This window comes from Elephas maximus, chromosome 22 (assembly GCF_024166365.1).
Source record: "Elephas maximus indicus isolate mEleMax1 chromosome 22, mEleMax1 primary haplotype, whole genome shotgun sequence".
NCBI classification, from domain to species: Eukaryota; Metazoa; Chordata; class Mammalia; order Proboscidea; family Elephantidae; genus Elephas; species Elephas maximus.
This window is the reverse complement of record NC_064840.1, coordinates 8,192,328-8,218,112: the sequence shown is the minus strand read 5'-3', so window position 1 is coordinate 8,218,112 and position 25,785 is coordinate 8,192,328. Positions and strand designations below refer to the sequence as shown.

The window sequence follows — 25,785 nt, the reverse complement described above, 5'->3', positions numbered from 1 at the left end:
TGGACCCTGGCAGGTCTCAACTCTGCCTGACGAGGCTGAGGGGTGACTGAGGGGTCCAGAGTGTCCACTCTATCCCCAAGAAGGACAGACTTAAAAAACCTTAGCAAGAAGCCAGACAATGGAAAAGATGCTATATCTCATTTCTTAGTGAAGTAGCGCAAGTTATACCACGATGCCGTTTCCCCAGTCAAGTTGGCTAAGTGTAGTTGGCCCCCAATTCTCCTGCCCTCCCCAGCCTCCCCACCCACTGAGTCTGATGGTTCTCCTTCCTCAGATCCATCCACCTCTCCCTCTGCTCCTTCCTCAGTCCCACAGGAAATGCCGTTTCTTCATTAGTTCTGCTGTGGGGGCCAAGAGGGAGCCATAAGTCAAGGCCTGCATACACAGAATAGACTGGATTGGGGTGGGGCTGCTGGGCCCCGAACAGACTAGGGCAAGAGCCCCTACCCAAACCCCTCCAAAAAGAATAGGAGGAAACAGGTACGTGGACTCTGTGCCAGCCATTATTTTAAAGGTCTTTGATACTAACTTACAGCAGCTCTGGGAGGTGGGTATTACCCCCATTTTACAGATGAGGAAGCTGAGGCACTGAGGTCAAATGGATTGCCTGAGGTCACACAGCTAGCAAGCGGCTGACCTGGGTTGTGAACCCAGGCAGTATGGCTCCATAGTCTGTGCTCAGCTAATGTGGATTGTTCTGACTGTGGCCACCTAAACAGATACCCGGTCCTCAGCACCAGCTGATGCTGTACAGAAAGGACAGGTCCAGAGTTACCAGGTTTTTCCCAGAAAAACTGGAATCATAGTTTATATGTGAAATAAGCCTGCCCTTGCTCCTCTGAGCGCTCCTTGTTGTTCTTTTCATATCTGAAATTGCATGGTCCCAGAAGCCCTGACTCCTATAACCTGAAAAAATTCCCTATTCTCCCATGATACCAACTCAGATTTTTGTTCTTACACTGATGTCCACTTGTTCCTAGTTCTGAGTTGACCCATCCTCAAGGAGGGGATATCAAGCATGAGAAACAGGAAAAATAGACCCAATTTGCCCCCGCTTCTCTTCCCTGGTTTTTAAGGACAAATTTTCTTCCAATGGTTTTAGGACCAGTGACTCCTCTCCCACTGGCTCATTCTTTTGCAAGAGTCATGCACACTTGAGTATGAATTAGTGCTTCAGGCATGCTCACTGGAAGCAAGGTTGGTGGGACCAGAGCTACATCCGGGGAGGGCGTTAATGACTGACTCGCCAAGGGTAGAGGGCAGACACTGAGGGGCTCAGATCCCTCCTACCCGCTTTGTCTCTCAGACTAGGAACCCTGCCCCCCAAGCCCCTTGGCTAACACTCTTGCCTCTCATTTGTCCAGAGGTTTGTGTTCTGGGTAGCAAGCTGGAGACAGCTCATCTTTAGAGATCGTATAGCCATTAGTCAGGATGCTGCCAAGCTCCTTCACACCTCAGAGCCTTTTCACTTGCTGTTCCTCTTCCTTCATTGCTATCTCCCCAAATTTCCCCAAGGCTGGCTCCCAAATGTCACCTCCTCAGAGGAGCGTTCCCTCAGTTGAAAGTGACCCCATTGCCACTCTGGTCATGTCATGGATTGAATTGTGTTCACCAAAAATATTTGTCAGCTTGGCTAGGTCGTGATTCCCAGTATTGTATGATTGTCTACCATTTCGTCATCTGATGTGATTTCCCTATGTGTCATAAATCCTATCACTATGAAGTTAATGAGATGGATTAGCGGCACTTATATTGATGCGATCTACAAGATTAGATAGTGTCCTAAGCCAACCTCTTTTGAGATATGAAAGAGAAAAGCGAGTTGAGAGATGTGGGGACCTCGAACCACCAAGAAAGCAGCACCAGGAGTGCAGCGTGTCTTTTGGACCCAAGGTTCCTATGGAGAGAGGTCCTAGACCAAGGGAAGACTGATGACAGGAACCTTCCTCCAGAGCCGATGGAGTGAGAAGCCCTTCCCCTGGAGCTGATGCCCTGAATTGGACTTGTACCATAATAGACTGTGAAGAGAATTAATTTCTGTTTGTCAAAGACATCCACTTGTGGCATTTCTGTTATAGCAGCACTAGATGACCAAGACAGGCTGCATAATCATCACATCACCCTACTTTATTTTATTAATAGAAATTTCCTCTATATGAAACTACATCATCTGTGTTTCCCTCTACTGTGTATGCCCCCGCTTTGGGATCCCCCGCCCCCGCCGTGCGCAGACCCACTTAGCAAAGCTCTGTCATCCCTCAGCGTTTCTGCAGCGCTCCCCCTGGCGGCGAAGGGGCGTCACTGCTCCGTTCAGGGCACGAAGGCCAGAACACGCTTTGTTTGGCGAGGGCGGTGCTGTCCGCACGAGGGGGCGTGGTCACGATGTGTGCGGAGCCTGCAGGTCCTGAGTCTGGTGTGGGCAGGGTCTAAAGTTCAGGGCTTATGGGGTGGTTGTGTTCCAGGAGCGGGGTCGTGGCCGGGCGCCAGAAGGGGCTGACCCAGGCCTGTCAGTTAGTACTGTGGAGCCTTAATACCGGGCGCGACCCGGTTGCTCTCCAGGTCGGTGAGGTTTCCCCGAAGGTTCTGCTCCTCCTCGAAGGCCTTGAACAGTGAGTTGAAGTTGCCGGCCCCAAAACCCTGGAGTCGGGAGAGTGGATGGGCTTAAAGAGCTGAACGTGCCCATTGCATGCCCCCTCAGGTCTCCTTGGGGACAGACTGTACCTGGTGGTTGTTGCGCTGGATGACCTCCAGGAAGAGCGTGGGCCGGTCCTGCACGGGCTTGGTGAAGATCTGCAGAAGGTAGCCCTTCTCGTCGTAGTCCACCAGGATTTTCAGCTCCTAGGCAGGAGACAAGGTGGGGTACTAAGGGGAGGGTGGCCTGCCCTCTAGCTTGGCATGATGGGGTTCTTGGAAAGTCCAGAGGAGATTCTGCACCCCCTAAAACCAGTCGCCGTTGAGTCTTCTCTGAGTCATGGTGACCCATGTGCGTGGGAGTAGAACTGTGCCCCATAGCGTTTTCAGTGGCTGAATTTTTGGAAGTAGATCACCAGGTCTTTCTCCCAAAATGCCTCTGGGTGGACTCAAACCTTCTAGATTTGATTAGCAGCCAAGCATGTTAATTGTTTGTACTGCCCAGGGATTCCCTCTGGCACCCTCCCCCCTCAAAGCCAAGAAAAGAGTCCTTTTTCTGACAGCTCCAGACACTTCCAGATATATTCTCAAATTGTCCTGTTACCACCCCATTTCTATCGTCCCTCTCTAAGCTAACATCATCCCTGGTACCTCCTCACAGGGTTCCCTGCTTCTGCCTTTGCCTCCCTGCAATCCATCCTAACCACGGAAGTCAGAGGATTTTTTTTTTTTTTTTGTGCTTTAAGTGAAAGTTTGCAAATCAAGTTAGTCTCTCATATAAAAATTTATATACACTTTGCTATATACTCCTAGTTGCTCTCCCCATAATGAGACAGCACACTCCTCGCCACTCTATTTTCTTGTCCATTCGGCCAGCTTCTGACCCCCTCTGCCCTCTCATCTCCCCTCCAGACAGGAGCTGCCCACATAGTCTCATGTGTCTACCTGATCCAAGAAGCTCACTCCTCACTAGTATAATTTTCATAGTCCAGTCCAATTCCTGTCTGAAGGGTTGGCTTTGGGAATGGTTCCAGTCTTGGGCTAACAGAAGATCTGGGGACCATGACCTCCGGGGTCCTTCTAGTCTCAGTCAGACCATTAAGTCTGGTCTTCCTACGAGAATTTGAGGTCTGCATCCCACTGCTCTCCTGCTCCCTCAGGGGTTCTCTGTTGTGTTCCCTGTCAGGGCAGTCATCTGTTGTAGCCGGGCACCGTCTAGTTCTTCTGGTCTCAGGCTGATGTAGTCTCAGATTTATGTGGCCCTTTCTGTCTCTTGGGCTCATAATAACCTTGTGTCTTTGGTGTTATTCATTCTCCTTTGCTCCAGGTGGGTTGAGACCAATTGATGCATCTTAGATGGCCACTTGCTAGCTTTTAACACCCCAGACAGCACTCACCAAAGTGGGATGCAGAAAGTTTTCTTAATAGATTTTATTATGCCAATTGACCTAGATGTCCCCTGAAACTACAGTCCCCAAACGCTCGCCCCTACTACGGTGGCCTTCGAAGCATTCGGTTTATTGAGGAAACTTCTTTGCTTTTGGTTTAGTCTGGTTATGCTGACCTCCCCTGTATTGTGTGTTGTCTTTCCCTTCACCTAAAATATTTCTTCTCTACTATCTAATTAGTGAATACCCCTCTTCCCCCGCCCCGTAACTATGAAAGAATATTTTCTTCTCTGCTTAAACTATTTCTCGAGTTCAGATAATAGTGGTCTCATACAGTATTTGTCCTTTTGCAACTGACTAATTTCACTCAGCATAATGCTTTCCACATTCCAGAGGGATTTTTAAATATTGATCATGTCCCATTTAAAGCCTTCCAATGGAAATCAGAGCTCCCATGTGTTGCTGATAGGAACGTAAAAAGGTGCAGCAGCTTTGGAAACAGTATGGTGGTTCCTCAAGGGGTTAAACATAGAGTTACCATATTACCCAGTAATTCCACTCCTAGATATATACCCAAGAGAAATGAAAACATATGTCCACACAAAAATTTGTACACAAATGTCCACAGTAACATTCTTCATAATAGACAAAGTGGAAACAACCCAAATGCCCATCAATTGGAGGCAGACCCAACATGGTGCTATAGACAGAAGCACCACACCGTCTCTCCACAGCAAAGACCCAAAAAACTAAGTAAAACGGAGACAAACACCAATCCTGGAACCCTAAGCATCAAATGAAGAGATTAAGAACTCAACCAAGCACCGAATGGAATAAGAAACTGACAGAGAACAAACAGCGAGGAACGATATGGAGTGGAGGTCCCCTATCAGCTGACGCAGCACAGATTCACCATCTTGGACTCCTCAGCCACAGAGATCGGCGGACAGGGCGTATGGAAAGGCAGCTTCACAGAGCTCCCAGCAAGAGACAGAGTACCCGATAACCAGCGATACATGCTTTCCCACCCCCCCACCCTTCTTCCCCCTGCTCGACCCTCACCACTTCCTGGCGGGCCACAGTCACTTGGCCTGGAAGACACCGGCTCCTTGCTGCTTGGATTCGCCCCCCCCACACCAGCCGGCTTCTTCAGTGCCATTTTCTTGTTGCTGTAGTTGCTTTTTTCGGCTTCAGTTGGTTTCTTCTCTCTCTCTCCCCTCCTTCCCTTCCTTTCACTCGAACACCTGGCTCCGTGTGCCATCTCTGCTTCTTCCTGACAAGCTGTGAAGCACTGCTTGGCTGGGGAACCGCTTTCCCGGTCTACACTGCCATGCTGGTGGGATCCCTGGGGGCATTTTTTTTCTACTTTTTCTTTTTTCCTTTCTGTTTTTCTTCACTTCTCAGTTTCTCATCTCTCTCTACTTTCCTTCTTTTTCTGTCTCCCGCGTACCTGGCACTGTGTGCCATCTCTGCACTTCTTGATGGGCTGTGCAGTGCCATTTGGCTGGGGACGCACTTCCAGTGGGCTCTGTTGGGGCATTTTTTTTCCCCTCAGTTTCTAGTCTCTCTCTACCCGCCTTCCTTACCCTTCTCCTGAACACGTGGCACCATATACCATCTTTGTTCCTTCTGGATGGGCTGTGCAGTGCTGCCCAGCTGGGGACCCACTTCTGGTGGGCTCTCTTGGGGTATTTTTTTTCTTTCTTCTTTCTACTTTTTCCCCTTAGTTTCTTGTCTCTCTCTACATTCCCTCCATTCCTTTCTCCTGATCACCTAGCTGCTTTGCTTCTCTCTCTCTCTTTTTTTAAATCTAGTTTCTTATTCTCTCTCTCCCTTCCTTTTCTTTCTCCCACCCATCTAGCTGTGTGTACTCTGTCTGTCCCTTCCTGATGGGCTGTGTCTCACGGCCTGGATAGAAAGCCCCTGGCATATGACTTCCCTGAGTCTGTGCCACTACAATGGCAGGCTCCCTCAGCACTTTTTTTTTGGCTCTTGTTTCTCTCTGCTCTTTCTCTTCTTTCCCACACACACTTAGCTCCACACATTGCAACCTCCCGTCTCCCTCCTGCCCGTCTGCACCATGTGTTGAACATTGCACCCCTAACCAGCACAGGCACAGTCTATCAGAACCTGCCCTGCACTGACCCCCGGCCTCACCCTGTCAGCCCCAGTACATGCTACAAACAACCCATCCCATCCCCTCCCCTGCAGCTGGACCTGCCTTGCTACACCATACCTGAGTGACTGGCCCTGCCCATTGGACAAAGTGGTAAGAAGTATCACGTCCAAAGATGAGCAAACTTTAAAGAATGCCCAGGCCACCTCCTCAGACATCACCAAATAAAAAAAAGCAGGATGAAACGAAGAAATCTACAATCAATAAATGAAGAAAACTACTGAATGTCCCAAAGACAGCAGATAATATCAAAACATTAAAAAAAAAAAAAAAAAAAAGGACAGATGGTTCCAGTAGGCATCCACAATAAAACACCAGATGATATTTCCAGTAGAATAAAAGGTACTGGAACCACCTGATAGAGAATTCAAATCTCTGATATTCAGAGCTATCCAAGAGTTGAAGGAGAAAGCAGACAAAAATGAGGAAAAAATAGATGATATCATGGAAAAGGCAGACAAAATCATGGTAAAGAGAGACAAAACAATGGAAGAATTCAGGAAAATAATACAGGAAGAAAATGTCAAAATAGATTCACAACTAGAAATCATACAAAAACAGCAATTAGAAATCCAAAAGGTAAACAACAAGATTTCAGAAATGGACAGTGTCATAGAAGGTCTGAGGAGCAAGTTTGAAACGATGGAAGAAAGGATCAGCAAAATTGAAGACAAATACTTGGATGTGACTTTGCTTGAGGAAAAATCAGAGAAAAGAGTGAAGAAAAATGAAGAAACCCTGAGAAGGATGTGGATACAATCGAAAGCAAAAATTTGCGAGTGACTGGAATTTCAGATCAGAGGGAGAAAACAGAAAACACAGGATCATTGAAGAATTGCTGACAGAAAACTTCCTAATGTCATGAAAGATGAAAAGCTGACCATCCAAGAAGCTCAGTGAACCCCATATAGGATAGACCCCAAAAGAAAATCACCAAGCGTATCATAATCACACTCACTAAAACCAAAGAGAAAGCAAGAATCCTGAGAGCAGCTCGAGAAAAATGAAAGTCACATACAGAAGGGAAATAGTAAAACTAAGCTCTGATTACTTGGCAGAAGCCGTACAGGCAATAAGGCAGTGGGAAGACATACATAAAACTTTGAAAGAAAAAAATTGCCAACCAAGAATAATATATCCTGCAAAATTCTTGCTCAAATATGATGGTGAAATTAGGACATTTCTAGGTAAACAGAAATTAAAAGAATATGTAAAAACGAAACCAAATTTACAAGAATTATTAATTAAAGGGAGTCCTTTGGTTTGAGAACCAACAACATCAGATGACGACCTGAATCTAGGATGCAAGACCGCATCCGCCAGATATCAACCTACGTAATGGACTCTCACGGATTATTCAAAACCAAATGCCCATCAGTTAATAAATGGGTAAACAAAAGGTGGTACAACCATACAATGGAGCATTATTCAGCCTTAAGAAAAAACAAAGTCCTGACATATGTTACAGCATAAGTGAACTTTGAAAACATTATGCTGAGTGAAAGAAGCCAGACACAAAAGACAAGAAAATTGAATGACTCCATTGTTATAGAATGCCCAGAAAAGGTAAATCTATAGAGACAGAAGACAGATTAGTAGTTGCCAGGGCTGGGAGGGTACCATGGTAAATTTGCAGATACTGGCTTAGGGGTTTGGCATTTCTTTTTGGGGTGATTAAAATGTTCTAAAATGGATTGTGTTGATGGATACACAACTTTACGTACTCAGACCGTTGAAGTATACACTTTGAAAAAGTCAGTTATCTGGTACGTGAATTATACCTCAAGAAAAATGTTAAAAACAAAACCAAAAAGCCCCTCCAATGGCTTCTGGCCAGAGGAGAACAAAATCCAGATTTCTCAATAGCCTCCACGAAGCAATGGCCCCTGCCTACCCCTCTGACCTAGGTGACTCCTTAAACACTACCCTTTATTCATTCTTGACTTCTTTCTGCTCCCTGCACACCAGGGGCTTCTTTCTGCCTCAGGACCTTTGCACTGGCTATCCCCTCTGCCAGGAACACCCTTCCCCAGCCCTTCACACAGCTGGCTTCTTCTCATCTAGAGTTCACCTAAATGTCACCTACTCAAGGAAGCCTCCCTACTCCAGGGCACTCTTTATTGTAGCCCTATTTTAACTTTCTGCGTGGCACCAACTTTCTCACTCATATCTTAACGAGCACATCAGTCTTTTTTTTTTTAATGATTTGTATTTTTTTATGTATGTATGTATATATGGAGGCCTGGTTGCACAGTGGTTAAGAGCTATTGGCTGCTAACCAAAAGGTCAACAGTTCGAATCCATCAGCTGCTCTTTGGAAACCCCATGGGGCAGTTCTACTCTGTCCTATAGGGTCCCTGTGAGTCAGAACGGACTTGATGGCAACGGGTTTTGTTTTTGGTTTATGTACTAAAATATATCTGTAAGTTTATATGTAATGTTTACAACCCCCAAAGACAAATAAAGATCAGATTTATAAAGATACTGATAATAAAAGGCAAATAATAATGAAAACTGAAAAAAAAAACAAAAAAAAGAGGTATTTGGCTTATGGGGTAGTCTGTTCCCCCCCACCTGTAATACAAATCCCATGTCTGCAGGGACCTTGTCTGGTTTTCCCCCATGTCCCTGGGCCTGATGAATGGTTGGGGCTTACTCAGTATTTGTGAGGCCGGATGGCACTCAGGGCTCACTCTCGGTGGGGCTGGCTCCCCGGGGCTGCTGCCCTGGGCTCACCTCCAGGACGTCAATGCTTTCCTTCACCTGGACCTTGGCTGATTTGAGCTTCTCTCGCAGTTGCTTGTAATACGTAGATGGGACAGCCAAGAACTCCATGCCTCTCTCTTTCAAGTGGCGAATCTGTCTCCGAACAGGGTGGACATCAGCCTCTTCCTGCCTGCTTGCTCTACACCCCTGGCCCTGGGGCTGGGCCAGGAGGAGGCAGGGAGCTAGACCCTACCTGAGCCTCTGCAACCACCAGTGTGCATGGTGCGACCCTGGCCTCATCCCTTCCTTGCCTGGGCCTCATGGGTCCTGTTCAGAGAGCGGTAATTGCTTTTATGGAACACTTACTATGTGTTTCAGGCACTTTCTGTGTATTGCCTCATTATGCCCATGTGGTAATCTTTTGAGGCTTCTGGACTATTATTATCCCCATTTTATGGCTGGGAAAACTGAGGCATTGAGAGATCAAGTGTCAACTCTCAACCCAACAACAGCCAGAATGATCTCATTAAAATGTACGTCAAGTCATGCCAGAACTCTGTGTACCCCACAGGGGTGCCATGTCTCATAATAAAATTCAAAGTCCTTGCCAAGGCCTTTACCGTCTGCCCCCTCCTTCTGGCCTCCTCTCCTACCCTTGTCTCCCTTCCTCATTCTGTTCTAGCCACACTGATCTTGCTGTCCTAAACCTGCTGGGCACACTCCCAACTCAGGGCTTTGGCCCTGGCTCTCCCTGGGTAGTATTTCCCCAGATTTCCACACACTTCTGTCCTTCCCCTTCTTCAGCCTTTGCATTTGCAAATGTCTCCTTCTCACTGAGGCCTTCCCTGACCACCCTCTTTAAATTCCCAATGCCCTGTTGTTGTTGTTGTTCGGTGCCATGGAGTTGATTCTGACTCATTGTCACTCGGTGTGACAGACTAGAGCTGCCCCGTAGGGTTTCCTAGGCTCTAATCTTTACAGGAATAGATTGCCAGGTCTTTTCTTCCTCAGACCCACTGGGTGGGTTTGAACCTCCAACCTTTCGATTAGCAGCTGAGCGCTTAACCATTGTGTCACCAGGGTGCCTTTTCAATGCCTTACCCATTTGCCTATCCCACTTCCCTGCTTTGTTTTTCACCACTCACCGCCTTCTACTAATATATATATTTACTTATTTTGTTTATTATTTCCATAAGGGCAGAAATTATCGTCTGATTTGCTGATGCATCCCAAGTGTTTGAAACAGTGCCTGAAACATAGTAGGTGCTCCACCAACATCTACTGAACGAATGGATGAGTGATTGCCATTGCCAAAACCAGGCAGTGAATTCGTGGTGGGGCCAGGATTTGGAGGGGATAGGGTGAGTCCAGCATCCAGGCTCTCGTGCACTCTGCTATACTGCCACATGGGAATGAGCCCTGGTGGCACAGCGGTTAAGAGCTCATGTTGCTAACCAAAAGGGTGGCAGTTCAAATCCACTAGCTGCTCCTTGGAAACCCAATGGGGCAGTTCTACTGTGTTCTAAAGGGTCGCTATGAGTTGAAATCGACACTCGATGGCATCGGCTTTGGTTTTTGGTTTGGCCTCCTGAAGGGCTAGATCCACAGCCTCAGGACACTTAATTTGGCTGGAAGGACCTAAAATTTGGCTATAGTCTAATAAGCCTCATTTTCAAGGTGAGGCAACTGAAGCTCAGAGAGTGAGTTGAATCCCCCAAAGATAAACAGCAAGTCATAGGCAGAACTAGGACTAGAATCCAGGCCTCCTCATTCTCTGGGACCTGCTACCTCTAAATCTGAGAGTGTGCTGCAGAGGGACTGGACCTTCTGGGGTTAGTGGGGGTGGGTGGGTGGGGGAGACTGTGCCTGTGCAGGAGCTGCAGGGACCCATAAGGGAGTCTCTCTCCCTCCCTCCATTTGGAGGAGCTGCCACTGGAGCTGGAGGAGACGTGGATTAGGACCAGGAGCGGGGTTCTAACCGCTGTGATGATGTCTTGGGTCCTGAGAGCGATGTGCTGGACTCCGGCGCCCCCGTTATAGTCCACGTATTCCTGGGGATGGGAAATAAAGACACCACTGTCATTTGCCCCATTATCCACACCTCTGTCGCTATAGGAAGCCCCAGCCTCTTCTCTGCTCTCCTCCTCCAGGGCAGGCCCACCTGGATGTGGCCGCCCACTCCTCTGGTCCTGCAGGAAGCCCCAGCCTCTCCCCTGTTCTACCCCAGGGCAGGCCCACCTGGATCTGGGACTTCTTCTTGCCTGGTGCTGGCTCGTTGATGGGCATCTTGATGGACTCCTCGTAGTTGGTCACCACGATGGAGCGCAGAGAGCTGTACTCTGTGTGCACCTGCGTGTCGTCCACGGACCAGAAACGGTGGAACTGGAGGTTCTTCAGGTACCTGTGGGGGCCGGGAGGGGACACCTGCTCTGAGCACAAGTCTAGGGCTGCCTCCCTGCCCGCTTCCACCTTCCAGAATTCGTCCCCAGGCTGCAAACAGGAAATGCCATTCCTGTCATGGAAACCACGGATTTGACCCTTAATTACGACAACTTTCCGTCACCTGGGAGTCAAGTGTTTCATCTTAACAAATGCCTGGTAGTTCTCCAGCAGAGAGGACAGCGCCTTGACAAAGGGCTGCTTGTTTCAGGTTTGCACAGGGGCGCTGTTGGGTGGTGACTGTCTCTCTCCAAGCCCCAACGGACTGTGACACCCCTGCTCTGCTTTCCCAGGCTCCTTCGAGGAAGACGTATGTATCACACTGGGCCTTACAACCTCTGGTCTCCATGGGGACAGTTTGGGAGTGAATGGATTCACCAGTGGCCTCAGCCTAGGCCCACATCTCCTTGTCTTCTATTTTCTACTTTATTGTCCCAAGACAAGAACTGGGAAGTGGGCCAGTCCTCTATGGGGACCTGTTACTTTTGGGGAGAGAGTGCTCGGCCAGGGGCTCACCATTCAGAGGCAGACGCCATCTCCTGGTCAGGCTGGTTTCCCACAATGTGGTCGATAATCTCAAGATTGCAGCTGGGCCTGGGGGAAGGGAAGGGCTTGGACTGGGAGACCTCCCCTTTTCCAATGATGTCCCAATAATGATACAAGCTCACACTTACACAGCACTTACTACAGGCCAGGCCCTTTATATGTGTGAACTCAGTGAATTCTCACTATGACCACATAAGTTGTGTACTATGTTATTCCCATTTCACAGATGAAGACGCTGAGGGATGGAGACATAAAAAAAAAAAAAAAGTGACTTGCCCAACGTTAAATGGCCATGAAGAGACAGGGCTGGGATTTGAACCCAGGCAGTCTCGTTCCAGAGTCTATGCTATTAGCCTTGATGGCTCCTCTCCAGGCCACCCTTGGGGCTCTCAGGGTTCCCCAGCAGGCTCCCAGATGCTGTGCCCCATCATTGCCTCAGGGACAAGGGACATTGCTTTCCACCCCAACAAGGGACATTGCTTTCCACCCCACCTCAGGTTTTTCAGGGCCAGCACTCCCACTACCACCCCGAGGGGCACTCACAGCTTGGAAAGTAGGGGGTCCATGAATGTTGGGGCCTCAAATCCAGGCAGGAAGCAGCCAGTGTAGTTTATCTTCTCCACCAGGGTGTGTGTGGTGTCCCCATACTGTGGTGGGAGACAGAGTCCAGCTCTGTCCTGAGCTCCCATCCCCACTGAGACCAGACCCCATCTCAAAGGAGCCAACTTAGCCCTGGGTTCCAACTGGGCCTGACCCTACCTCTGTGTGTGGCCTTGGGCAAGTCACTTCCTCTTTCTGAAATGATTTGTGATTTTTCATTGGTTTGGGGGTTTCTTTGACAGTCTCTCCCTCACCACCAGACCAGAAGCTGGTGAGGGCAGGGATACTGTTTTGCTCATTGTGGCATCCCCAGTGCCTGGCACAGTGCCTGGCACATAGTAGGTGCTCAATAAAAATGTGTTGCCTCAATGGAGAGTAAATGAGAGCATTGAATCAAATTATGCTGCAGTGCTCTTTCAGGGATTTTAATAGATTTTCAAGTTGATTTAATCTTCAGGAGGTAGGTCGTATAATTGTCTCTTTAGTACAATAATACAGGTGCTAAAAAGGATTGAGAATATTTGCCAAATTGCTTAGGATATGCTAGGTGCCATACATGGATTATCTCATGTAATCCTTACAACAGCCCCATGAGGGGTTAGCGATGAAGAAACCGAGGCACTGAAAGGCCAAGCGGGTGGTTCCACTTGAGTCCTTGCTCATTTAAATGGAGTCACAGAGAGGTGAAGTGGTTTGCGCAGAGTCACACAGCTGATGAGGTGTGTGGCTTCCCTAAACCCCATCTGTTTAGGTGTCCTTCCTTTAAAGCCCCTGCCCGAAGCTTGTACCCACACACCATCCCATGACTCCCAAGTGGGAGGAAGGAGAGGTGGGAGGGGCCTGGTGGCTCCCATCAGCCTCGGTGCACAGCCAAGCATTGTAGGGGTGAGACTCTAAAAAACGTCTGAGCTTTGGGGCGCCAGGCTGAGGTGATGGAGTGGAGTTAAATGGGGGTAGTGGGAGGACCGCGATATGTCAGAGGGTGCTGACAGCAGGAGGGGCGGGCACCGAGGTCACTCACCGTCTGGAGCACAGCAAACTTCACCCTCCCGCACTTATCCTGCTCTACCCAGGGCTCCCGCACAATCTTGGCGCCCCGTTCCCGGGCTTTCTGCGGAGGAGATGGGTGGGGGGAGGCAGTGAGGGCTGGGCCTCTTGAGCCCTTGTGTGCTGCTCCTGCCTGATATCCTTCTGTGTGGGCCTGCTGCGGGCCTCCTGCATTCTCCCAGCCCAGGCAGGTACCCTGCCAGCTGTTACCTTCCATAACCGTGCCCCATGCCCATTTGGGAGGTAGGGAAACTGAGGCCCAGACTCAGAGTTGGGACTCTGGGAGACAAACCACATGGGCGTGGGTAGTTCCAGAGGTCTGGGTGTCTGTCCTGTGCCTACTAACTCACTTGGTGGTCCTTCCTCCCTCCAGTCCTCAGTTTCCCTATCTGCAAACAGGGTGGTTGGATACGAATAACACTAGCTGGCGTTTAACGAGCATCCACTATGCGTCAGACCCTTTGCCAAGTGCTTTGCATGTATGTACTTAGCAAAACCATACTTATTACATGTCAGTGCTGATATCTGTCAGGCACTGTTCTAGGTATTGACCTCTTTCATTCTCCCAGCAACATTATGTGGAAGGTACTATTGTCATCTCCGTTTTATAGATGAGGAGATAGAAGCTCAGAGAAGTTAAGTCACCTGCCCAAAGGCACACAGCTAATAAAATTCAGACCCTGGCAGCCTGGCTCTGGAATCCTGCTCTGAACCTCTCTTGCACCTCCTGAATCCAGTGTCATGTTCAGTAAATGGTCAGTAAGGTCTCAATTCCTCTTTGTTACGGCTCGGTGAGGTTGGTGCTGTGGCTATCCCATTTTAGAGATGCACACACTGAGGCTCAGAGGACCCATGGTTAGTAAGAGGCAGAGCATTGCTGGAACGCAGCCACGTGTTACACCAACGTTTGGGCTCTTCACTGTTCACTGGACATGGAGGGCCTTCAACTTGCCACCAATAGGGGTCCCTGTGGCCGACAGAGGGCAGATGGAGCCTTGCTGTGTGCTCTTCCAGGGCTGCACAGGTAGGAGGGGGAGGTGCCAGGGCCTCACCTGCACGATGTAGTTGCAGTCTTCCACCTCGAATGCGATGTCCTTCACTCCGTCACCGTGTTTCACCAGGTGATCGCCCATCTCTGTGGCCAGCAAGGTTGGGGGGCACTGGAGTCCATGCCACCTCACCTGTACTCTCATTCTTTGGGTTCCGTCTCCCTCCCGGCTCAGCCCCCTCAGCCTCCATCCTTGGCCGCCCCCCAGAGACTCCTCCCTGACACCCCAGCCTCGTCCCCTGGTCTCTGACCCCATCTACAACACCATGTCTCCATCCCCTGGGCCCCCTCACCTTTGTTCCAGGGATTGAGGGCTGAGGAGAGGACAAATACAATCTGAGACATGGAGGAGAAGGTGGGTGTAGTTGGCCGCTCAGCTGAGCCACACGCTACCTGCCCACCCCTGACATATCCCTAAAATACCCATTGCTGTTGAGTTGATTTGGACTCATAGCTACCCTGTAGGACAGAGTAGAACTGCCCCATAGAGTTTCCTAGGCTGTAATGTTTACGGAAGCAGACTGCCACATCTTTCTACCAGAGAGCGGCTGATGGGTTTGAACCATCAACCTTTCAGTTAGCAGCTGAGCATTTTATCCACTGTGCCACCATGGCTCCTTGAGACACCTCTGCTGGGGGCAAAAGGACAAGAGTTCCCCTCCTCAGCCATGGAGGACCCCTTGACCATGGGTTCTAGCCCATCCTCTGCCACAGACTCCCCCAGTGGTCCTGGGACGAGGGGTTTCTCCCATGCCAGATACACCCCTCGTCCCGATAGGAGGTTCTGGGTCAGGCTTCCCCGGGGGGGAGAACACCAGGGTTCCGTGGGCCAGAGCATTGCTCCAACTTCCAGTTCTGACATCTTAGGCCTCTGCCAAGTTTCCCTGAGCGTGCATGGGGCCAGTGTTGGGCCAGGCCCTGAGAGGGAGGTCAGAACTAACAAGGTCCCCTGGCCAAGCTGTGCCTCCTGGAACAGGGCTGTAGAAAGGGCACCCTAGCTGATTCACACAAAGGCACTGCACGGGCTAGAGCCCCAGTGTGCCCACAGACCCTCAGGAGAAAGGGCCAGCCTCCTTGATGAGTAGTGGGGTCCTGGGTGGGGCTCACCTTCCCATGCTTGATCACGTGGCTGACCACCTCCCGGGAGCCTGTCTCCAGGCCCCTGTAGGCCAGCGGTTTGAAGCCCATCTTGCTGCAGTAGAACGACGCAGCCTGAATCACAGTTGCAGCTGGGTTAATGAGGGCCAGAGGAGGCGGGGGGCATAGGGGACCCTGGCTGAGAGCCCCCAGCCCGTTCAGCCCTTCTGCTTTGTTGTCCCAGGCACAGAGACCCTCCTGGGAGGAAAGGCTGCCCCTGGCTCATTCTGGCCTCATTTAAGTTTCCTGCTTGGGTCCATGGTCCTGATTGTGTAATTAGGGCCCAGAGTGTGTCCTTCCCTCCTGGGACAGTCCCAGGGCTGGCCATGACCCTCCCCTTCCAGGGGCCAATCACAGCCCTGGCCAGAGTCCTGACTTGTCCAGGAGGCCCTCCTGCCTGCCCTCTCCCCACCCGAGCCGCCCAGCCCTTCTACCTGTTTGGCATTGCCAACCCAGAAGGTCACCGAGTGGAAGTGCAGGAACCGGCCTCTCTCGGGCTGTGGAGGGAGAAAGGGGCAGGCTTGAATACCTGGAAGTAATCTAGGAAAGTGCAAGTGTGGGCAGAGGGCCCCCAGCCACCTCCCTTGTCTCAGCCCAAACCCCAGAATTTAGGAGAAGCCAGCCCTGCCTAGCCTCAAAAGAAGCTTCTCCTGTGGAAACTGAGCTCCTGAAGGTTTGGGAGGCCTGTTCAGGTTCCACAGGAGGAAACAGCTTTATGCTGGGGCAAAAGAGATTTAAGTTAGACCTTAGAAAGAACTTCCAGACAGGATTCAGAGATTGGCAGGGGTAAGAAGAAGTAAACATTTTTTAGGAGGCCAAAGTGCAGTCCAGCTCCGTTCTGGGGAGCTGGGAGATAAACTTGAGTGAGCATGCGTGGACTTCACACACCCACTGTTGTGATTCTTTGCTTCTTGCTGCCACTCTGGTCTCCCTGGACCCTGACCCTGTCCAGCCCCAGCCCCCACATCCTCCCTTATGCTTACCTTCACACCTTTGTCACTGTATGTCGTCTGAGGAGAAAGGAAAGCAGAGTGAGATGTGGAGGCTTGGGACACAGGTGCCTCTGGGAGTCTCCCCCAGACGCACCACCCAGGGGCAGGCAGGCACTTACCATTGTGGTCCTTGTTCAAGCTTCCTGCCGGAAGATCTGGACAAGATGCCTGGTGAGTGTTGAACAGAAGTATTTAAGAGAAGCAGGTCCCGCCCCCTACCCCTGGGCCTTCCTGGTAGAGGGGAGCTGGTCCCACCCCTGAAAGGTTCCCAGCCTGGAGCCTGTGATCCAGCCACTGTCTCATTTGACAGGGGGCACGCTGCCAGGCCCAGAGAGGGGGCGTGACTTGCGCAGACCACTGGCGAGTAGGGAGCCGAGCCAGGGCTAGAAGCCAAGGGCAGATTCTCTCTGGGATCCCAGGTGGGGACTCTGATCTCTGCCCTCCAGAGGCCGTGCTTGGAAGATAAGGCCAGCTTGAGTGCAGTGGTGGTCCCAGAATTCTTACTTAGGGAGAGTTCGAGGGGGAATTGGGGATAGGCCTTGAAGCCCTGTTTGCATTGTAAGGCATGTGGCTTATCTTTAGGGTGAAGGGTAATATACCATAGTGGTTAAAGGCACAAGTATGGGAGTTGGAATCCTGGATCTGCTACATACTATGACTGAGAAAAGTCTTAGAGCCCCTCCAAGCCTCAGTTTTCTCGTCTGTACAATGGGAGCAATAATAGCTGGTATGGAGGATGAAATGTTATAAAGCAGAAATCGTGGGAATCAGGCTGGACACATAGGAAGGTCTCTGCTAATGTTGATTATGGTTAATTATGCGTCTTTGGGGTTTTGGGGGCCCTATTCTCTTACGTTTTGTGCATTTTGCCTCTCAAACGCCCCATATCAGCCCCCCCCTTTTTATTTTTTTTGAGAGAGAAAAACAGATCATTTTGGCTAGAAGCAACCTCAAGGATCACTCATTCACCCCCCCCCCCATTTTTGGATGAGCAAAACTGGCAAACAGCAAGAAGATACTGAAGGCTTATTTCCTTCCTCCAGGGAGCAGAGAAGGGGTTGTACCAGGGAGGAGATCCTGCCTCTGCCTTCTTCCCCAAACCCTGCCAGGACTCCTATGTCCCTCTCAAGTTTCCCCCTCCTCTAGGAAGCCCCCCCAAAACTCCCCAGACCCCAGATCCAGGGTTCGGGTAAGCCCTGTTATGGTCAGCTTTGCCCAGCTAGCCTGGGCGGGAGTGGGGTGTGATGGGGGGAGTGCTGAGGACGATTAAAGAACTTTCCCAGGCCACCCTGTCAGCAAGTGGGAGCAGAACTAGGACGTGAACCAGCTTATTCTAACTGTAGATCCCTCACTCTTAACTGCTGCCCTGCCCTCTGTATGCATGGCAGAGATTGACATCCCCACCAGACAGATGGGGAAACTGAGGCCCAGAGAGATGAACAAATGTCCCCAATGTCATGGAGCCAGTAAGACCAGAGATCCAAGCTGCAGCGTCTTTGATTCTGAAGGTGGACCTCATCCTGCCAGTCCAGATATCTTTTCCTTTCTTATGGCTGTTTTCTGGGCAAATCTGGAGACAGACCAGGGCTCTCCCTCCTTGTTCTCCTCCTGAGTCCGCTCTCCAGCCTGTCCTTGTGTCCACCTCAGCCGCCTGGGTCTAAGTTTCCAACTGAGAAAACCGGAGCAGAGGTACCCCATAGGGAGCTCATGGGCTGAGAAGGTTCCATGAGGAGAGGATGGCTCAGCAGAGCTTCCGTCCCCCCAGGCCAGCAGGAACATCTTGTCCCCTTGGTTGTAGTGGCTCCCTCACCCCACCACCCGGACCTGATCCTGGCTCTGTGTCCAGTGCACAGAGTCAATGTTTACTGGGATGAGGGAGAGTAGCATAGACAGGCTCTGGGTGCCAAAGGCTGTGCAGGCAGGGGTCTGGCTCAGCTGGGCAGGGGTGGTGGCTCTGTCCTCCTACCTTCTGGACTTTGCTTCCAGAAAACACTGTGGGTCTTAGTCACTTGTGAATATGCCTCTCGGTGCCACTCCCATCTGTGGACAGAGATTGGGGACGGGAGCCTGCAGGGCCCAGGCTCTGGATTCCCCTGCCCCCTCCCAGAAGCTCCCTGCTCAGGCTGGGCTCAGTTAGATAAGAGATTAGGGCAGGCTGGGTGTGGTTGTCTGTGCATCTGCCACTCTTCATTCCTGGCTTGTCATTGGATGCCTTTTTTGGAAACAGATGGCCAGGCCTTCCTTCCAAGATGCCTCTGGGTGGACTCAAATCTCCAACTTTTCGGTTAACTGTTATGGATTAAATTGTGTCCCCCAAAAATGTGTATCAACTTGTATAGGCAAGGATTCCCAGTATTGTGTGGTTGTCCACCATTTTGTGATCTGATGTGAATTCCCTGTGTTTTGTCAACCCAAATCTCTGCCTGTGGTTAATGAGGCAAGGTTAAGTCATGTTAAAGAGGATTAGGGTGGGATGCAACACCCTTACTCAGGCCACAGCCCTGATCCAATGTAAGGAGCGTTTCCCCGGGGAGCGGCCTGCATCGCCTTTCATTTTATGAGAGATTTTGTTGTTGTTGTCCTTAGGTACCATGGAGTTGGTTCTGACTCACAGGGACCATATGTACAACAGAAGGAAATACTGCCCAGTCCTCCACCATCTTCATGATCATTGTTATGCTTGAGACCATTGTTGCAGCCACTGTGTTAATCCATCTTGTTGAGGGTCTTCCTCTTTTTCACTGACCCTCTACTTTACCAAGCATGATGTCCTTCTGCAGGGACTGGTTGCTCCTGATAACATGTCCAAATTACGTGTGACAAAGTTTTGCCATCCTTGCTTCTAAGGAGCATTCTGGCTGTACTTCTTCCGGGACAGATTTGTTCGTTCTTCTGACAGACCGTGGTATGTTCAATATTCCTCATCAACACCATAATTCAAAAGCATCAATTCTTCTTCAGTCTTCCTTATTTGTCGTCCAGCTTTCACATGCATGTGAGGCGATTAAAAACACCATGGCTTGGGTCAGGCGGATCTTAGTTCTCAAAGTGGTATCTTTGCTTTTCAACACTTTAAAGAGGTCTTTTGCAGCAGATTTGCCCAATGCAATGTGTCGTTTGATTATTTGATTGCTGCTTCCATGGCTGTTGATTGCGGATCTAAGTAAAATGAAATCCTTGACAACTTTAATCTTTTCTCTGTTTGTCATGATGTTGCTTATTGGGCCAGTTGTGAGAATATATTTTCTTTATGCTGAGGTGTAATCTATACTGTAGGCTGTAGTCTTCATCAGTGTTTCAAGTCCTCTTCACTTTCAGGAAGCAAGATTATGTCATCTGCATATGATAGGTTGTTAATGACTCTAGCCCCAATCCTTCATATAGTCCAGCTTCTCAGATTATCTGCTCGGCATACAGATTAAATAGGTATGGTGAAAGAATACAAGCTTGACGCACACCTTTCCTGACTTTAAACCACACAGCATCCCCTTGTTCTGTTTGAACAATTGCCTCTTGTTCTATGTACAGGTTCTGCATGAGCACAATTAAGTGTTCTGGAATTCCCACTTTTCGCAATGTTATATGTAAGTTGTTATGATCCACACAGTCGAATGCCTTTGCATAGTCAGCAAAACACAGGTAAACATCTTTCTGGTGTTCTCTGCTTTCATCCAGGATCCATCTGACATCAGCAATGATATCCCTTATTTCATGTCCAGTTCTGAATCCAGCTTGAATTTCTACAGTTCCCTGCCCATATCCTGCTGCAACAGCTTTTGAATGATCTTCAGCAAAATTTTACTTGCATGTAACATTAAAGATACTGTTTCATAATTTCCCCATTTGGCTGGATCACTTTTCTTTGGAATAGGCATAAATATGGATCTCTTCCAGTTAGTTGGCCAGGTAGCTGTCTTCTAAATTTCTTGGCGTAGACGAGTGAGCACTTCAGCGCTGCATCGTTTGTTGAAACACCTCAGCTGGTATTCCGTCGATTCCTGGAGCCCGGTTTTTCGCCAGTCCCTTCAGTGCAGCTCGGACTTCTTCCTTCGATACCATTGGTTCTTGATCATATACCACCCTATGAAATGGTTGAACATCAGCCAATTCTTTTTGGTATAGTGACTCTGTGTATTCCTTCTATCTTCTTTTGATGCTTTCTGCATCATTCAGTATTTTGCTCATAGAATCCTTCTATTGCAACTCCAGGCTTGAATTTTGGCTTCAATTCTTTCAACATGAGAAATGCTGAGCGTGTTCTTCCCTTTTGGTTTTCTAACTCCAGGTCTTTGCACATGTCATTGTAATATTTTAATTTGTCTTCTCGAGCTGCTCTTCAAAATCTTCTGTTCAGCTCTTTTACTTCATCATTTCTTCCTTTTGCTTTAGCTCCTTGACGTTCAAGAGCAAGTTTCACAGTCTCTTCTGACATCCATTTTGATCTTTTATTTCCTTCCTGTCTTTTTAATGAGCTTTTGCTTTCTTCATGTATGATGTCCTGGATGTCATTCCACAACTCGTTTGGTGTTCGGTCGTTTGTATTCAATGCATCGAATCTATTCTTGAGAGGGTCTCTAAATTCAGATGGGATATACTCAAGGTTGTGCTTTGGCTATCATGGACTCGTTCTAATTTTCTTCAGTTTCAGCTTGAACTTGCATATGAGCAATTGATGGTCTGGTCCACAGTTGGCCCCTGGCCTTGTTCTGATTGATGATATTGAGCTTTTACATTCTCTTTCCACAGACATAGTTGATTTGACTCCTGTGTATTCCACTTAGCTAGGTCCACGTGTATAGTCACTGTTTATGTTATTGAAAAACGGTACTTGCAATGAAGAAGTTGGTCTTGCAAAATTCTGTCATGGGATCTCGGGCATCATTTCTGTCACCAAGGCCATATTTTTCAACTACTGATCCTTCTTTGTTTCCAACTTTTGCGTTTCAATCACCAATAATTATCAATGCATCCTGGTTGCATGTTTGATAAATTTCAGACTGCAGAAGTTGGTAAAAATCTTTAATTTGTTCATTTTTGGCCTTTTATCTTACAAGAGATAAAAGAAGAGAGAAATAAGCAGAGAGATGGGAACTCATGCCACCAAGAAAGAAGTGGAATGTGTCCTTTGGACCCGGGGTCCCTGCACTGAGAAGCGTCTAGACTAGGGGAACATTGATGACAAGGATCTTCCCCCAGAGCCGACAGAGAGAGAGAGAGCCTTCCCCTGAAGCTGGTGCCCTGAATTCAGACTTCTAGCCTCCTAGACTGTGAAAGAATAAATTTCTGTTTGTTAAATCCATCCACTTGTGGTATTTCTGTTATAGCAGCACTAGATAACTAAGACAGCAGCCAACCATGTTAACTGTTTGCAATACCTAGGGACTCCTAAGAAGCACAAATGTTGTTATTGTTAGCTGCCATCAAGTATCCTGCACACTAATGGCAACCCCATGTGTGCAGAGTAGAACTGCTCCATAGGATTAAAAAAAATTATTTTTTTTGTTGTTGAGACTATGCACAGCAAAAACACACCAATTCAAGCTTTTATATGTACAATTCAGTGACATTGATTACATTCTTCGAGTTATGCAACCATTCTCATCCTCCTTTTCTGAGTTGTTCCTCCCTCACTGCCCACTAAGCTTCCTATCTAATCTTTCAAGTTGCCGTTGTCAATCTGATCTCGTATAGGTGGATCCTAAAAGAGCATAATGCTAAAGCAGACATTCATTACTAGTTAAGCTAAACTATTGTCCATAGAATTTTCAAGGCTGTTACCTTTCGGAGCCTTGGTGATGCAGTTGTTAAAGCAATCAACGTCTAACCGAAAGGTTAAGGGTCCAAAACCACCAGTGGCTTTGTGGGAGAGAGATGTGGCAGTCTGCTTCTGTAGGGATTTACAGCCTTGGGAACCCTGTGGGGTCGCTATGAGTCAGTGGGTTTTTTTAACCTTTTGGAAGCAAATCACCAGGCCTGTCACCAGAGAAAGCACTTGATGAGTTCAGACTGCCAACCTTTCGGCTCATAGTTGAGCACTTAGCTGTTTGGGCTACCCAGGAATCTGTCTTTAAAAACTATTTTTTGCAGCATTGCAATTTAAATATCCTTTGCAATCATTTGTATTTTACTTTATGCATTTAAAAACATTATTCTGAGAAGGGGTTCAAGGGCTTCACCAGAATGCTAAAGCAGTCCATCATCCAAAAAAATAAAAAAAGCTAAAAACTTGAGCAATAGATAAATCCCCACCTGAATTCTTATTCTCATTTATAAGGATGTTCATTGCTGAGTGGTTTATGATAGAAAATATTGTATGCAACCTAGATGTCCATCCACAGGAAGTTGGTTAAATGCAAGGAAATGGAAGTAACTGTTAAAAAGAATGAAGATACTATCTAGTGATGGGGAAAGATCTCCCAGATACATTGTTAATTAAAAAAAAAAAACACAGACATAGAATGTGGGTATGACAAGTGACTGTTGTGTCCAAACGTAAAACCTGCTTTTAAGCCGTTTCATATCCATTTGGGGAACATGTGTGAAGACTGAGATCTGAACTTTCTTCATCGCTTTCTTACATCCAAACATGGGTTAGCCGTGTCTGTAAACTGCCAGATAGTAAATATTCGCCAGCCCTATAGTCTCTGCTGTAACTACTCAACTCTGTGGTTGCAGCGTGAAAGCAACCACAGACAATGTGTAAATGAATCAGTGCATCTGTCTTCCAATAAAACTTTATTTATAAAAGTAAGTCGTAAACCATTGCCATCAAGTCAATTCCAACTCGTATCGACCCTATAGGACAGAGTAGAACTGCCCGATAGGGCTTCCTAGGAGCAGCTGGTGGGTTTGAACTGCCGACCTCTTGGTTAGCAGCCTGAGCTCTTAACCACTGCGCCACCAGGTCTCCTTATAAAAATAGGTGGTGAAGAAAAACAAAACAAACCAGAATGTGGTCGGAATTTGCTCAAGATAGTTCGCCTATTCATGTCCTGAACAATCAGCAAAACAAATCAAGCCTTGGTTGGTAGTACTTGCTGATTTCAGCAGTGTAGTTGCTTCCCCCGTGACCAGTTTCCTGTTACCAGTTTGAGATCGCTGAACTTGGAGTTGGGAAGAGCATAGGCAGTAACAACTTCTAGAGATAACAGTAGCCTCAAGAGCATAACCAGTGCCAGTTGCCTGTATGTGTCAGAGTAGAACTGTACTCCGTGGGCTTTTCAATGGCTGCTATTTCAGAAGTAGATTGCCAGGGCTTTCTTCCAAGTCTCCTCTGGGTGGACTCAAACCTACAACCTTTTGGTTAGCAGCCCAGTGTGTCAGCCATCTGTACCACCCGGGTGCTCCTCTGCAGAGCATAGATAGTACTAAAACGTAGCAAAACAATCAGGATGTAATGTGATTTGGGCTTCTATTGCCTTTGTTTTTAACATCATCTACTTAACTACAAGTTGATATTATTGAATGTTTAAGTATAATTTAATTGTAAGTAATGGCTGGGTTTAAAAACCTCTGGCAAACTTTCAGTTTGCGTGGTGAGCCAGTAGAAGTTGCTCCATTGCTTTGGAAGCCTGAAGTTTGGGGTGGGAGGCACCCAGGACTGGAGAACAGGCAGAGGAGAGCCGTGGACTGGGAGGCTGAGCAGCAGATATGAGATAGACACCCAGGACACATCAAAGGATTTTTCTCTGTCCTCTCGGGCCAAAATACCATGACGTCAGTGGCCCCATCACTTGCATAAGCAGAGGACGGAGTTACTCAAGACCAGTTCTTGATCTCTCCCAGGCCGAACCCCTGGCCTTGCCTTCCAAAGTCTGCACGCTTGTGAGTATCTCCCGTCCTTCAGTTCAGAGGCTGACTTTCATTCTTGGCAAGGGCCAGAGGGGAGTTAACGTTGGTTTCCAATATGTTGAGTCGCCTTCAATACATTGCTTAACCTTTCTGAACCTCTTTTCCCATCTCTGAATATTAGGGAGAGCTGTTATGAGTCTCTGTCACCTAAAGGTTCAATGCTTTGCAAACATTATCTCTTTTAATATAACACCCCCGGGACATAGGTATTATTATTATTATACCTTTTACAGGCAAGGATACTGAGGATCAGAGAAACTAAGTGGCTGGCCCGAGGTCTCATACAAGTAACCGTATTACACATACACATAAGGCGGGGGAGGGTGTTGACTTTGTTTAAAAGTAGGGTCATACGCGGTGATCGGTGATCGTTAACGTTGTGTGTCAGCTTGGCTGGGCCATGATTCTCAGTGGTTTGGCAGTTATGATGTAGTTTGGAAGTTATGTAATGATGTCATCATCTCCGTGATGAGACCTGCTATGAGCAGCCAATCAGTTGAAAGGGAGTTTCCTTGGGGGCGTGACCTGCATCCAATGTATAAGGACTTTCTGGCCAAGCTCACAGGCTTTTGCTCCTTCGGGATTCTGCAATCATTATCTGATTTCTAGCTCTTGGGTCTTGAGCCAGCAGTCTGCTGTCTGATCTGCCAGTCTTGGGTTTGTCAGCCCCTGCAGCTACGTGAGTCAAGAGAAGCCTCCGGCCTGATGCCTGACCCAGGGAATTGGGACTTCCCAGCCTCTGCAACTGCATGAGCCATTTCCTTGATGTAAATCTCTCTCTCGTTCTACATACACACATACACACACACACACACACACACACACGCTCAACTGGCTTTGCCTCTCTAGAGAACCCAGCCTAATACATGCACTCTGTGGTTTTCTACATCCTGCTTTTCCAAATGTGTAGACATCTGTATATTAGTTTCCTAAGCTGCCGTAACAAAGAACCACAAACTAGATGGCTTTTAACAACAGAAATTTACTCTCACAGTTCCTGGAGACCAGAAATTTGAAATCAAGGTGTTGGCCAGGTTCTCTCCAAAGCTCTAGAGGAAAATCCTTCCTTGACTCTTCTAGCTCTGGTGGCCCCTGCAGTCTTTGGGTTGTGGCAGCATCACTGTAATCTCTCCCTTTGTCTTCATATGGCTGTCTTCCCTCTGTAAATTTTTTTTTTTTTTTTAATGAGGATACCAGTCATTGGATTAGGGCCCACCTTACTCC

At 48.3% G+C, this 25,785-nt stretch overlaps 1 protein-coding gene across 5 annotated transcripts; it reads right to left on the bottom strand.

Annotated features, from left to right (window-relative positions):
* Nucleotides 1-269: 269 nt before the first annotated feature.
* On the bottom strand, nucleotides 270-18,738 carry HPD (4-hydroxyphenylpyruvate dioxygenase). 5 transcript variants are annotated; one of them, XM_049865874.1, is made up of 15 exons: nucleotides 18,677-18,738; nucleotides 16,830-16,878; nucleotides 16,702-16,728; nucleotides 16,153-16,215; nucleotides 15,689-15,793; nucleotides 14,875-14,917; nucleotides 14,586-14,668; nucleotides 13,508-13,597; nucleotides 12,430-12,533; nucleotides 11,857-11,934; nucleotides 11,140-11,302; nucleotides 10,881-10,952; nucleotides 8,932-9,054; nucleotides 2,722-2,838; nucleotides 2,126-2,637 (listed from the first exon to the last, which is right to left on the bottom strand). In XM_049865874.1, exons 2-15 carry the CDS (start codon nucleotides 16,830-16,832, stop codon nucleotides 2,512-2,514), a joined length of 1,197 nt encoding a protein of 398 aa, XP_049721831.1. In that variant the 5' UTR covers nucleotides 16,833-16,878; nucleotides 18,677-18,738; the 3' UTR covers nucleotides 2,126-2,511. The 5 variants fall into 5 exon arrangements, with proteins under 5 accessions (XP_049721834.1, XP_049721831.1, XP_049721830.1 ...); XM_049865873.1 differs by lacking the exon at nucleotides 18,677-18,738 and having other exon boundaries at nucleotides 16,830-16,987; XM_049865877.1 differs by lacking the exons at nucleotides 2,126-2,637; nucleotides 2,722-2,838; nucleotides 18,677-18,738 and adding an exon at nucleotides 270-341 and having other exon boundaries at nucleotides 16,830-16,987.
* Between the last annotated feature and the right edge of the window lie 7,047 nt (nucleotides 18,739-25,785).

Excerpts from the sequence above, each read along its gene's own strand:
- HPD (XM_049865874.1), bottom strand. Across the intron at positions 2,839-8,931 it reads AAAGCATTGACGTCCTGGAG|GAGCTGAAAATCCTGGTGGA; the intron begins GTGAGCCCAGGG and ends TCTCCTGCCTAG. Across the intron at positions 2,638-2,721 it reads TCCAGCGCAACAACCACCAG|GGTTTTGGGGCCGGCAACTT; the intron begins GTACAGTCTGTC and ends TCCCGACTCCAG.